Below are 15275 nucleotides of genomic sequence, written 5' to 3' on the forward strand. Positions count from 1 at the left end.
TGAAAGCTCTAGTTGGGAGATTATAGATATGTATATATTTATATGTATATGTAACATATATAAACAACATACATATATATGGGGGTGGGGCTGGCAACAGTCAGTGAAGCTAACTAGCCTTCGGACATGGTGAAGCCAGAAGGAAATTCTGTATTGATGTCAGGCTTCCATTCCTCAAGAACACCGCAAAATGCCTTTCATTCCCTCCTTTCCAATCTGTGCAAAATATCTAGGTAATTAAACTGAAATTCTTCACATACAGTAAATGGTTGGGTCGGCTCTGTGCAGCCTTAACCCTTCCCCTGGCTTTCTGTGAAACTCTTTTTGACAGCATTTTGGAGATACTCACATCTTAGACTGCTCTACGTGTAGAGGAAAGGTTCGTGTTTGATAAAGCAGGAATATTGGAGATAGTAAGAAAAGATTCTAGGTGCCCTTCTAGCATAATTCCAATGGCTTTGCAAACTAGCATAAAACCTCCTACCCTGTCCATAGAGGAAGGGACAGCCAGCAGGGCATTGAGGGGGTGCCAGGTGAGTGTCCTCTCAGGCAGTCTGCCATGTTTTCTCTCCACATCCTTCAGCAGGACCAGACAAGGAAGCCTTGGCTGTCCTCATGGGAGCAAGTGGGTGCTCCCAGAGCTGGCCACATCTCCTTGCCTCTTCCTCCCTGTTCTCCCATTTAGGGGAAACACTTGGGGGATAACTTCTCTCAATGGAAGGACATAAAGCCTAAGAGACCTCTGGGTCTCTTGAGTAGAAAGGTCCTGATCTTTCTCACAGGGTCCGCTGAGCTCTGCTCCCAGAATGTCTTTTTTGAGAGTGAACCTGCAACTTCAATTTCATTAGCACCAGGTCTCATCAACTGAGCTATCTGGCCAGTGTTCAAAATATACAAATAAAACTCTTACTTGTAAAGATGTAGGATCATTTTTCTAATTTATCAAGCTAAAGTTTGAAATGAATCGAATCTCTACCTTAGATGTCCTATTTTTCAATAACAGACAGATAGGCACTAAGGAACAGTTTTTCTAGGATGTGTGGGACCTAAAAATCTATTCTGAGTGAACAAGTTTATTCTTTTTTTTTTTTTTTTTTTAAGATTTTATTTATTTGAGACAGAGAGAATGAGATACAGAGGGCATGAGAGGGAGGAGGGTCAGAGGGAGAAGCAGACTCCCTGCCGAGCAGGGAGCCCGATGCGGGACTCGATCCCGGGACTCCAGGATCATGACCTGAGCCGAAGGCAGTCGCTTAACCAACTGAGCCACCCAGGCGCCCCTGAACAAGTTTATTCTGAGCTGTATGTAATTTCCCCAAGTGGAGAAACAACTTCTGTCACGTGGTCTATAGCCATGAGACCAGTGATGCCAGCAGGTCTTCCTATAAACACTAAAGTATATATATACTTGCCTTCAGAATGTAAAGGATAAATCTGAGGAGGAGAAAATAAACTACCCTTAAATAAAAGTGGAGATGCGACTGAGTCCCATCTGTATCTGTACACTATCATCATTTGAGCTTTGGACCATCGGCAAACACAGGGAGCCAGGCCTATTTACTCCAGTCTTTACACAATGTTCAAAACCTGAGGTGTCTGTCTGGTGAAAGCAAGCCTGTCTGCATTCTCCTGCTGAGTGACCAGGGCCAAAGAACAGGCATGGGTCTGGGACAGGTGTAGAGGGAGCTTTATCTCCACCCCCTCTCATCCCTGGTATGCTAGGGAGGACCTACGTGAGGTGCACTCTGTCACTCATCTCAGCAGCTCAGACCCTGGAGTCTGAATCAAGGAGGGACCTCAAAAGTCCAACCCAGTACCAGGAGGTCTGACCTAGCAGTTAAGGGAAGGAAATGAGACTGGGTTGAGAATTCAAATATATTCAAGAACAGATTTTAGTTCTTAGACAAGCCATGGAATTTCCTAGTCCCTCAGTCCATGGCCAAGTCAGATTTACTGGCTGTTCTTAATCCAGAACCACAACCCAAGGACTCACATCTCGGCAGGGTTGCTGTTGGAGAAGAAATTAACCCCATGGCATTTGCTACTTTGTTGGGCTCCAGATACTGGACAAAGAAAGTGCTGATGACAGCATGAGCTGAACTTTAAAGCCGCCAGAAGAGGGGGTCATGTTGAATACATGTGCAGCTCAATCACTGTAACTCTATCCTTCCTCCCTTTACCTGCTTTCTCTTGCTACTTTCTTCACCTTTTGCTCCTTTTCAATAAACCTTACTCTCCTCATGAATCTCAGCTTCCTGTAAAATTTTCGTTTACATTCTTCACTCCTCCTCTTTCCCTTTTTTAACTCGCCCTTTATATCCCGGATTCTCCCTTTTTCTCCTTTTGTTCCAAATCTTCATCTATGTCCTCTTCTCTTCCTTCTTTTTGTGCACTAGAACTTTCATCAAGGCATCAGTCATGCCCACAACTGAGAGATACAGGCACAGCTGATTGGTGCATGAGGCTGGGGCAGTTACAAACCATCAACACACCAATTCTACCTACTGCATTTCTTTTAAATGTTAAAACTTTCTAAACAAAACCTGGCTACTTAAGAGGGCACCAGAGGAGAAAGACACTAAAGAAGTGTGGGTATGTTTGGTTATTAATCCACATGGCTAAATTAGCACTACATTAGCAAAGCATTCCATTAAAATAAGTCAGGTAATAAAGTCTAAAGTAGGCATTGGGATTTTTTTTAACTTTTATTTTTATGAGAGTATATATTTGTTCATAGAAAGGGAAAAGACTGCTTTTAAAAACTGGTGAATAAAAGCTGGCCAGAGATTGAGTAGCCTAGTAAAGTTTTCTTAGGGTACAAAACTTTTGTACATTCCTTAACATCTAATATTATATACCCTAGTATAAGTGTTACTTGAATGCCCGATTTTACAGCAAATGGGCTGGCCAACTCCCACTGCAATGTACACAGTCTTTCTTTAAAGAAGCTAACCACCAATCATGTTATAGTCAAGTTCTTCAGACCAGTGGGCCACTCTCTTTAAGTTGACATGCACATCCCCATCCAATGGGCTGATTTAGTTTGACAGATTTCTTGAATTTCCCACTTTGTGGTCTTTTGCCCATTCACAGATTTATGGACTTGGGCATTTTTTCCCCTCAAACACACACACACACACACACACACACACACACACACCTCACATCATTTTCTTTAATTCTGGGTTTCCTTAAAACTTTCATGAATTTTCCAGATTTCAAACCGAGAGCTATTAGTGAACCTCTCCCCTCCTGGCTCAAACATCTGAGCAGAAGAGACAAGATTTCCAGGGAAAGTGACTGGCTTAAGTATGCCCTTTCTTGTCATTTTAATCCCCACAAAAGCAAAAAGGGGTTATAATGAACATAATGATATAAGGTGCAATGAGATCTATTCGTAAACCAATGTCTAAAGGTTCCGAGAGAAATTGCCATCATACCTTCACTGCTTTGGGAGGAGAACTTTCAGAGAGGCTGGAGGCTCTGGCATCTGGATTTAGTGGTTTAGGATGGACAGGCTGCTGGACCTCACTCTTGACCTGGGAGTTACCTGCTTGAATTACAAAAGGAAGGCATTTTATAGTATCAGGGGAAGTCTCAGAAATGGTTCCTCCCCAGAGCAAAGCTTTGGCACCTCTATAATGGACAGGTCTTTTCAACACCAGGAAAAACACAGCTCTTCTAATGCTAAAAGCTATGCTCTTAGGTTCTCAGCTGGGAGGTTTTTTCACACTTTGCCACACACAGCAAGAACCCAAATCATTCTATCTGAAGAACTTTCTGCCCCCGCACCATGGTATTTGTCATTTTTGAAGGCCGTTTGTAGCAATGTGATGTCATGAGCACTGGGCATTATGTAAGACTGATGAATCACTGAACTCTACCTCTGAAACTAATAATACACTATATGTTAATTAATTTAATTTAAATTAAGAATATAAAGGCTGTTTGTAGATGATTTTTTTGGTAGTTAGCACCCCCAATAACTCCTTCTGGAGTGCTTGAAGGAAGGTGAGAGTATAAATTTCCTACTGCACACGCACACCCACACACATGTGTGTGGGTATGGGTGTGTGTGTAATTTGACAGTCTTTTTGGTCAGTCCTATAGCAGATATCTATGGATGGAGATTATGGAAAAAGGCTCCATGAAGTTTTTTTCATAATCATTGATGTGTCACCTGCATAAGTTAATTTTCTGCCAATATAGTCACTGTGTGGAAAACTCTGAGCAGACACAGAAAAGTGCTACTAAGGAACCATAAAAGAATTCCTTAAAATCTAGAGTTAAGTCAACAAAGTACTAAAAGATTAAGGCTTATTTTTCAAATGTTTTGCAAACCTAGTCAAAACTCAGAAAAATTTCTAGTCCAAGCAAAATGACTACAAAAGGAATGTTCTTGGATTCAAGCAGCAAGTTTCTCTCTAAAATTTTAAGGTAGGATTTGCTAGAGATTTGTTAAATTCATATTTCTACTTTAGTTGCTGAGTTTTCAATGTCTAGTAAAGTAATTAACCCGGGGAGAAGCTAGAAATCCACATATATTTAAAAAAAATACTGAAAATCAGAATCAAAAGTGGATATAGTAAGAAAAAAAAAACAAAGGTTTTTGTTTTTGGTAGAAGTGAGGCTTGAAATGGATGAAAAGCTGGTAAAATTCAGCGCCAACAGGAAAATCTCTAGAATCTGGCTAGAAGGTGGACTATGGTTCACATATAGATAAGCAGAGAAAGATATTTTTAAAAGGTTACTCAAATACCAATTCTTTATCTCTGTAAATGAATGAAATCCCTCCTGGCCAAACTCCTATTAAAATGAAACTTCAAAATTAGTTTTTACAGCTTGAACCCTGAAAAGGTTTGATACAAAAGGTAGGGTACATTCAATGAGAGAAGCACCAAAAGTATTCAGTTTGCCCCAAGTTAATCACATTGAGTTTAATTTCTCCCTAAGCCAGGGAACGTGTGAAGGGTAAGCAAGCATCAGTCCTTAAAACCTAGTGAAAGATTTGATCAGCTAAGTTGCTGGGTTTAATACGTTACATTCTCAGCACTGACAGCAATGGGGACATTCCTGGACGAAATACAGAATACAGAACAAGAACCTCATCCTCCAGATCTAAGAACAAATGCTTACGGGAGTCATCTTCCGCAGGGGTGGAACGGACTGCCAGGCTATTCTCAGTTGCAGAAACCTACAAAAGGGGGGGATTAAGAATCACATTAAAAATAAAAGAGCACACTGCTGTTAATGCCATAAAAACCTGCTGACTCTAGTCAGTCACTGGCTGCCTGGGGGAAATAACGGCCCCAGAACAGCTGAGCATTTAAACAAGAGGCAGCAAAATGTCTTTTATGAGGATATTAACATGCCTCTCAATTACAGAGTAACGGGAGAAACAGACTGCACTCAACTGCCAAAAGTGTGCATCATCTCCCTTTATAAAAGAACTTCTAAACCACATCTTTCTACTGTCAATAAATAAATAAATAAAGGCAAAACAAAACCCTCTATCAGAGAGAACAAAGCTCCTTACCATAGAACTATAACACACTCAAAGGCAAGATGAAGTCTTTACATTAGGAACTATTCTTATTCCTTTATCTTCCTAATTCCCTATTTCCCAACCAGATACATTCTGCTGAAACAAGCTGGCCAATACAGAAGACCTTTTGATAGCTAAAAGAGAACTTGACCAAAAACCAACCTCTGGTGTTATCTTCAAGGTTAGTTTTCCATTTTAATCCCAGTCTCAAAATGGCAATGTTTAACAAAATGGCAGATCTTATGTATGGGTGCAAATCTCTTCCCCAGAAGCCATCAAATTTAAATAAAAACTTTCTACTTTCTCTCTCTCTCCTTTTTAGTGGCCCCTAGGCCTTTCCGGTATCCTCTATCACACTCAAAATCATGAAGGGTCAATAGGTGACCCAATGTGTAGTCTTCATGTAAAAGTCTTTCATTTACGGGCACCTGGGTGGCTCAGTCATTAAGCGTCTGCCTTCGGCTCAGGTCCCGAGCCCCGTCAGGTTCCCTGCTCGGCGGGAAGGCTGCTTCTCCCTCTCCCACTCCCCCTGCTTGTGTTCCCTCTCTCACTGTCTCTCTGTCAAAAAAATAAATAAAATCTTAAAAAAAAAAAAAGTCTTTCATTCAGATGTCAGGGATTTTATGGGCAATGCTGAGTGTTTCTATCAGGATGTCTAATGTACTGAATAAATGTACAATGGAGATTAAGTCATTGGCTGACTGCACCTGGATTTTTGCATGGTTGTTTTTTCTCATTACTCTCTCTCTTTTTTTTTTTTTTCCAAGTAGGCTCCACACCCAACATGGAGCCAAATGCAGGGCTTGAACTCATGACCCTGAGATCAAGACCTGAACTGAGATCGAGTTGGACACTCAACCAACTGAGCCACCCAGGCGCCCCTACTCTCTTTTCATTACAGGAATTCTGACATGGCATAGAACAAACCAGTATAATAACAGCCAACATTTATTCAGTGTTTAGTATGTGCCAGGTATTGGAATGATCACTTTACATAATTTCATTTAATGATAGTAAAGAAATTAAAAGCTCTTCAATTCTTGTTAATTAGTACGTGCACCCATCCCAGGATGTTCCTCTCTCACCTCTAATTCTGGTCACCTTGAACCTGCAGGGTAAACTTACTGCCAATCATGACATCATTGCACATGCCCAACCAGCTGACCTCACTGCAGGAGCCGCCGGGAGAGAGCACGTGAGATTTTGCTCAAACATTTTGTTAAAGGAAAGCGCAAATTCGTTACAAGAGGAGAAAGGGAAGAACAATACCTTTGTAAGGATAACTGAGGCTCTGAAAAATTTTACGAATTTGAAGGCAGCCCAGCTTTATGAACCTGCAGTATGTACCTGAAGGCTATGTACTGTCTTTATCTCCTTTCTTCCCCACCCACTCCTCAACTCATGGTTCAGTTGCACTGATGCCCTTTTAGGCTATAATTACAGTGTTCTGATACTCCAGTTCAACTCAAGAGTTCCAGTTTCAAATCAGTGTGAAGATAATCAAGAAAGAAACACAAAATTAGATTAGGGACAATCCAGGCATTATTTTCTAGATGATCATTTCTGAAACTATGCTCCTAGGATAGACGGGGAGATTTCAATGCTGGGAATATTTTTCTCTTAAGTTCCTTTTTTATAGTATGTAACATTTTAACTCAGTTCTTTTTTTTTTTTTTTTAAAGATTTTATATTTAAGTAATCTGTACACCCAACGTGGAGCTTGAACTCACAACCCCACGATCAAGAGTCGCACACTCCACTGACTAAGCCAGCAAGGCGCCCTACCTCAGTTTACTCTTTGTTTGTTTGTTTTTTTAAGATTTTATTTATTTATTTGACAGAGAGAGACACAGCAAGAGCAGGAACACAAGCAGCAGGAGTGGGAGAGGGAGAAGCAGGCTTCCCGCAGAGCAGGGAGCCCGATGCAGGACTCGATCCCAGGACCCTGAGATCATGATCTGAGCCAAAGGCAGCCGCTTAACAACTGAGCCACCCAGGCGCCCCCTCAGTTTATTCTTAAGACACAATCTCCCACTTAAAAATGGGAAAACCAGGTAGTATTCTAATAAGAGAACTCACCTGATACATGGCATGTGACTCATGGGACTAATGCGTGAGCCCACTGTTGCCAGGACATATATAATTTATTGGATGATTTTATGATTATGAAACACGGTTGCCAAGTATTTTGTCTTATTATTTCAACATATACTTGCAATATGTTTTTGTAAAATAAAGAGATCTAATTTTTCTGGAACATAAGGAATAGCACGGAGGACATTACGAGAAGGAAGGGAAAAACGAAGGGGGTAGAATTGGAGGGGGAGACAAACCATGAGACTATGGACTCCGAGAAACAAACTGAGGGTTTTAGAGGGGATGGAGGTCGGGGGATGGGTTAGCCCAGTGATGGGTATTGAGGGCACATATTAAATGGAGCACTGGGTGTTATATGCAAACAATGAATCATGGAACACTATATCAAAAACTAATGATATACTGTATGGTGACTAACATAACATAATAATAAAAAAAAATCTAATTTTTCTAATTTTTTTCCCTGTTGTAAGATTCAAATTTTGTAGCCATTAATCTGAGATCATTTTCCTGTGTGCCTACTTTGATCCAAGTGTGTAGTGTATTTCATAATTTCCTATTGGTGTTCTGCCAATACATCATGCTTTTTAACACCTTTTTTTTTAAAGATTGATTTATTTATTTGAAAGAGAGAGAATGAGAGAGAGAGAGAGACACACACATGAGAGGGGGGAGGGTCAGAGGGAGAAGCAGACTCCCCGCCGAGCAGGGAGCCCGATGCGGGACTCGATCCCGGGACTCCAGGATCATGACCTGAGCCGAAGGCAGTCGCTCAACCAACTGAGCCACCCAGGCGCCCAATACATCATGCTTTTTAAAGTTTTTTTTTTTTTAAGATTTTATTTGTTTATTTGGCAGAGAGAGACACAGCAAGAGAGGGAACACAAGCAGGGGAGTGAGAGAGGGAGAAGCAGGCTTCCCACAGAACAGGGAGCCCGATGCGGGGCTCGATCCCAGGACCCTGGGATCATGACCTGAGCCAAAGGCAGACGCTTAACAACTGAGCCACCAGGCGCCCCTAAAGTCTCTTATAGACCAAAAAATTTGAGAACTATTGCTCTTAATCCATTTTAATTATCTCCTCATCTTTTGGAAGAATGGCCTCAAGGGTATCAATATGTGTAACAGAAGCAATGACTTTTTTTTTTTTTTTAAAGATTTTTTAAATTTATTTATTTGACAGAGAGGCACAGCGAGAGAGGGAACACAAGCAGGGGGAGTGGGAGAGGGAGAAGCAGGCTTCCCGCCGAGCAGGGAGCCCGATGTGGGGCTTGATCCCAGGACCCTGAGATCATGACCTGAGCCAAAGGCAGATGCTTAACGACTGAGTCACCCAGGTGCCCAAAGCAATGACTTTTCTCCTAAGATTAATCACTGTGATATATTTGAAAGCTCTTTCTCCTCATCTAACTTAACATTTATCATATTGACCAAAAGACAAAAAACAAAACAAACAACAACAAAACAACTGGGTAATGGATTGGCAAAGAAAATGATAAATCACCTGACATAAATGTTGTTATGTACTCCAACCAAGCCATTCATCTAGTGATAGGCACATAAAACACAAATATGATTTGCTTAAAATCACCCTGTGGTTTTTCACCTCGGCAGGACTCTTTCCAAAGTCTTAAGTGTGGCATATAAAGCTTCTCAAGACCTGCCCCGGCCCTCTCCCTCCACTTGGCTCTCTCCATTACCTATATGGCTTGTGTTCCAGCCTCTGGTTTCCAAACCTCTGTTTGTGTCTGCCTGGAATGCCCTTCTTTCTCTTTACTCAACCTTTCCCTTATTCGCTTGGTCTCTTTCCACACATTCTTCCCGACTTGGCAGACATCACCTTCTTGAGGAAGTCAGGTTAAATGTCCTTAGTCAGAGCTTCCATGGCCCCACAGAGCCCTCTCACCACACTTACCACACTGCTTTAGGACAGCCAACCTGTTACTCATCTCCCTTCTACTCTGTTAGCTCCCTTGCAGATAAAGACCCCATGGAATGGTGGAATGGTTTGTTCTTCTTTAGTTTTTAAGCTTAGCATTTCCTACGCTTAGCATAGTGCCTTGCTTTCTAAACAGTCTGAGTGAAAGAATGAAATTGTCTTACATAAAATGTGTTAAATTAAGAATACAGGAATTCCTTGAAGATATCATCTCTAATCAAAACAGATTTTTAAAAATCACTTTAGCTCTACACCCTCTGAGCATCTGCCAAGCAAAAGAATTTTCCAGTGAAGGTTCATTATTTGGTCAGCTATAAGTCGCAGAGTTCCCCAACTGAAATTATGTGACCTGCAAAAATAACACTCTGTCCTGGCAGCTGTTACCAAATTCCCAGACACTCTGCAGCCTAGAGTTAGAGTGGTTTCTAATTTTAAGCGTCTAATTTAGAACACATGCTTCCTTGGCAACTGGACATCAGATTTTTCAAGCCACCTTCTCTCCAACCTGATGGGAGATGCAGACCTCAGGATCTGGGGGCACATTCTCCTTTTGCTCCAATTTATGAGTTCTGATTTCACCGCCATTGGCTCTCAGGTCATTCTACAAAATAAAAATAAATCTGTGAACTAAAATAAAAAAAAGCTTACTATTCTGCGTTCTTCATAGCACATCCATTAAATAAATTTGGAACGGTAAAAGAAAAGTTCTTTTAAGAAGCCTCGGGTCAAATCAACCCCCTAATTCTCACAAGCAAAACCCATTGACTAGTGAAATGACAAAAGCCGCTTTGTGGACACACACCTCAGAGTTAAATATTTGTACACTAGTCTAAAACTGGATGCTCATTAGAATATAGACATATCAACACAGACACACACAGAAACCACCCCCAGCATACAATGTTCTTGTGATTCACTCCTCTAGCAGCAGAGCTTGTGGGAATGCAAAGCTTGTGAGTTTTATCAGAAAAGACCATTCTGGAGCAGGGGAAAGGAGATGCCAAGTGCCAATAATCAAGAAAATATACTGACCATATATATAAATGCTCGGCCTGGAAAGAGAGACAGGGATGATGCATACATATAAAAACTGAAATTATATTTAATGATACCATAAAACAACCTTTTTTTTGGTGAGACTTTCAAAAACATGCTTCTTTTTGCATAAAATTCAGACATTGTACTAAAGACATACCTTATTCTACTTCTCAGAACAGAATCTCCACATAAAAAAGCAGGCATTAATACTGTCATAAGGAGTAAGCATAATCACATTTTTTTTTCCTTGCAAAGAACACTTGGGGCAAAATATTAAAATTAACTTTATCTACTAGATCCAAGATCAATATAGTGGTAGATGAATATGGACATTTCCTACCTTTAGTTTTCTATCTTTCTGAAAGTCTGGTACCTTTCTGTTCTCTGTGATTCTTTAGGCAGGGCGAGAAAACAAGCCATGTATGGCCACAGGGCCAGGGTTAAGTGTGCTGACTGAGGTGTGGGATCCCAGACTAAGGGACAAGGCTCTGGAGGAGCATTGGTGAGGGGGAGCAGGCAGCGAGTGCTGCAGAACACAACAGGACAGCAGAAGGACTCACTCCTGACCCCATCTTGAAGCCTGGCCTCCAGAATCACGCCAGAGTGTGTGCGCCTTATTACAGCTATCCTCTGTAAGGGGCCTGAGAAATTCTTTTGGGATGAGATAAAATGTACTTTTTACAAGAATTCCTAAAGACTTTTCAACTCTTAAAATTTACAGAGCAGGAGAATTGCAATGCTGAAACTCCATTAGGAGTTTAAAAAAAAAAGTCACTGAACAGGTTTTTCCACTTAGGGAGTCACCTGGTTGGAATGTTTATAGCAGGAGGGCACAGAGAAGCAGCAAAATCTTGAAACAAGGGAAATAAGCTCCAAAGATCACCTGTTTGCTCTATCTCCTGACCTCCTTCTAAGAGAAGTCTAACTTTGCTCACTTTCATGCTGTCGGTGAATAATCAGCCTGTGGTGTTCCACTTTACGACTGAGTTATACACATCATCTCTTCTTAAAACCACAGCGAAAACTCAGGACAAAATTATTCATTGCCCAGAGACTTAGTCCACCAATAAGTACTATTGGAGAATGCATACTTAATAATGTGAGGAAAAGAAGGCTCAACTCCTGGAATACAAGTTATGATTTCTAATAGGTCAACTCGTTTCAGTCTGCCTGGGAACAAATAAAAATCAATACTATCTTCCAACAAAAACATAGGACACCTAGAGATTCGTGGCTTGTATTCTGAAATCTCAGAAGGAACAAATGTTTGAGAGATCCATATCTATGTATATGTACAGTGTTTATATGCATGTGTAGGTATGAATAAATGGCATTTAAAAGGTATCTTTGGTTAAGCAGTTCTGTAGTGTCAGCCTGCCAGGTAAGCCTAGGAAAATCTAAAATGCAAAGACCCTTCATTTGATTTAGAATATCACATTTTTATGCTTACTGAGCATGTCATCTTCCTATTATTTCTCCCTCCCCTTTATCTATCCATTATTCTATTTCTTTAGAAAATCATTACATCATCATAAGTAAGGATTAAGTAGGCCATATATTGTATGATTCACTTATATAAAATATCCAGAATAGGTAAATCCATAAAGACAGAAAGCAGATTAGTGGTTGCCAAGGGATGAGGGGAGGGGAACTAGTGACTGCACAGGTATGGGGTTTCTTTTTGGGGTGATGGAAATGTTCTGGAATTAGACAGTGATGACGATGGCATGACCTTAGGAATACACTAAAAATCACTGAATTACATGTGAAAGTGGTCATTTTACATCATGTGAATTCTATATCAAGAAAAAACTGCAAGAAACCTCCCCATCCCACATTAATGTCGAATATATCCCATATTTCTTGCCAGTATTCTCTCCTCCTTTCCTCAAAAACAAAAACAAGTGTTTCTGTTAAAACTAACAGACTATAACTTTTTTAGCAACAACAACAAAATTAAGCAGAAGAGGCAGGAACACTGTCCATGATATTACTGGATGATAACATCACCAACGAAGGAGTGCGGTGGGAATGAGGCCTAGGAAAGCAAAGTCAGGATTAGAACATGATAAGGATTCTGAATGAAGCTAGGGTAGGGTTTACGTGGAAGGAGAATGGCTAGGGACCAGGGAGAGAGCAGGGCTCTCGGGTCAGGGTCTGGGAGACATCTCTTGTCTCCGTGCTCAGTGACCACTGGCTGGATGAGTGAATGGATGATGCAGAACACATACTGTGGAGCTGTTGGAGCTGCTCTGCTTGGACACAGCTGCCTGGTACTTGGCCATTCGATCCTTTATGGAGGTTTCTGACAGGCGCGGTAAGTCCAGATTTCGCCTGCTCTCGCTTTTCTCTGTGTTGAACGTAGAAGATGACGACTGACCTGGAAGCACACAAATAATGTGTCCTATCAGAAGATAAAATGTGATTTGAATGGTTTCAAGATTCTAAATTTGGGGGGCGCCTGGGTGGCTCAGTCGTTAAGCGTCTGCCTTCAGCTCAGGTCATGATCCCAGGGTCCTGGGATCGAGCCGCGCATCGGGCTCCCTGCTTGGCGGGAAGCCTGCTTCTCCCTCTTCCACTCCCCTTGCTTGTGTTCCCTCTCTCGCTGTGTCTCTGTCAAATACATAAATAAAATCTTAAAAAAAAGAAGAAAAGTTTCTAAATTTGGGGCTGTTGGAATTGGATGTAATCCATTTCTTCTACGAAGGGTATAAAGAAGGAAATCAGGAATATAACTGTCACTTACTAGGTAATAGTTACTCACTTTCCCAACTTTAAAAGAACTTTACCATAAATGAGTATTATATATTTAAACATTTTGGCTTACTTAACATTGGAAAAAACTAGATCTCAATGCCATTTTAATTTGCATTTCTTTACCAGGAGGCTGATGATTTTCCTGTTAATTTTATTTTTTGTTTTGTGAAATGCCTGTATAGGGCCCCCTTCCAAACATAATAATTATGCTCTCAAGGTGTTATGTTACCATCGGTAATACAGGATAACCAATCTTGACAGAGGACACTGCCACCCACCCATGGCAGCCCTCAAGCCCCAGATGACCTCAGAGCCAAAACTGTCGGCAGTCTTCCCTCGTCATCCCACAAGGGGACCCCTGGGCTGTCACAAATATAGTTCCTTTTAATTTGTGCCACTCTTCCTCTAAAAGCATCGGCTTTGAGGCCAAAAGGTATTGCTACTAATGAGTACTTCCTAGGGAACCTCACACACACGGAATGCTGCTTACCTGGGCCTATTTCCAAATCATCCAGAGAATAGCTGTTTTCAGAGATCCTCCTTCCACCTGCACTCCGACTTTGGGACCGAAGAATCTGTTGGGGAAAACAAAAACCAGCCATAAGCTTTACAAAGAAGGTGGGAAATCCTGATGAATGTTCAGAGAAGAGGCCTGCAAATCTCCTTTATGAATAAAATCCATAAGAGATTAGATTTTGTATTAGTTTCTACATTCCACAGAATGTGTTTTTAGCATTATAAATATGAAGCACTACATATTCACAGGTGCCCAGGCAGAAATAAGTAACTCTATAGACGTAATTCTCTCTGGTAATAATCACTGCCTAACCAGCTTAACCAGAGAACTAAGCACTTTAACCAGCCATGGAGGGGAATCCTCATGTCCCAGACAACAGGGACATGTCTCCCTGAACGTCAAGTCCAGATGACAGTATCTGCCGTTTGTTTCCCTTTTCCCTCTCACTTCATCCCCGCTGTTACAGCCTTGGTTCACATCTTTATCTTTTCCCTGGACTATTGTATTACATTTCTAATTGCTTCCTCTCTACCTTCCAATCAAATCTCTATGATGCTGCCATTATCCCACGTCATGTAATTATTCCCCAATATAAAGCTATATTACTCTCTTGTTCAAAATGCTTGAAAAATTCCTATAATCATTCCCCGAACTAAATCTAAAGTGCTTAGCATGTTATGGAAGACCAGTTCTACATCTAGTCCCTACCACCCCTCCCTGAGTATTCCCTTCCTCATCCCTTACCTTCCAGGAAAAGCAAACTGCTGGGAGGTCCATGAGCTTGTAAATGAGTTCCCTTCCCCCATCCCCCTTTCATCCTTCTATTTGTTCTTTCAAGACTCAGTGAAGGCTGAGCAACATTCTCTCTGCGAAGTCCACCTTAGCTCTCCTATATAAATCTAAGTAGTCCTTCCTCTGTTTCCAAGGTACCTGGTCACACTTACACTACAATGCTTACTGTATGTCCCTCTACTGAACTGGAAGCCTGCTGAGGGCAGGGACCATGTTTTTGTTTTTTAAATAGAAACATGGATGGTACAGATTTTTTGAATAAATTATTCTGTGAGTCCTGTAAACTACTACATTTATATCTCTCATATCTAGAGTAGATCTCTAATTAAAGTTATAAATTATAATTTTTAAGACTGGAAAAGTAACTTAAGAGAAGGTCATTTAGTGTCACAGAATGTTCCCAGACAATAGTACACAGAGAGTATGTCATGTTTATTCAGCTTGTAATGAGAGCCTTCAACCAGAGCTTATCATTCAAATCTCAATTTATTTCCAAATAACTTGAAGTGGGAAAGATATCTGAAATCCAGTAGGACAGAAGAGTAAAACACTTAGCACCCTTCTGAAATCAACATTAATAAATAGTTATT

General features: G+C 40.9%; 1 protein-coding gene across 2 annotated transcripts in view; it reads right to left on the reverse strand.

Moving 5' to 3' along the window:
* The window catches only part of LIMA1 (LIM domain and actin binding 1), a 91839-nt gene that overhangs the window by 8503 nt on the left and 68061 nt on the right, over positions 1 to 15275 (reverse strand). Inside the window, exons 5-9 of one of the 2 annotated variants that reach the window (XM_081821658.1) lie at positions 13867 to 13951; positions 12851 to 12999; positions 10075 to 10182; positions 5137 to 5194; positions 3441 to 3550 (exon numbers count right to left, since the gene is read on the reverse strand). In XM_081821658.1, the coding sequence (XP_081677784.1) occupies positions 3441 to 3550; positions 5137 to 5194; positions 10075 to 10182; positions 12851 to 12999; positions 13867 to 13951 (510 nt within the window). Of the gene's footprint in view, positions 1 to 3440; positions 3554 to 5136; positions 5195 to 10074; positions 10183 to 12850; positions 13000 to 13866; positions 13952 to 15275 lie in introns of both variants that reach the window. The other variant, XM_081821657.1, reaches the window with a different exon arrangement.

This window comes from Leptonychotes weddellii, chromosome 5 (genome assembly GCF_054177405.1).
Source record: "Leptonychotes weddellii isolate Sample4059 chromosome 5, ASM5417740v2, whole genome shotgun sequence".
Classification (NCBI taxonomy): domain Eukaryota; kingdom Metazoa; phylum Chordata; class Mammalia; order Carnivora; family Phocidae; genus Leptonychotes; species Leptonychotes weddellii.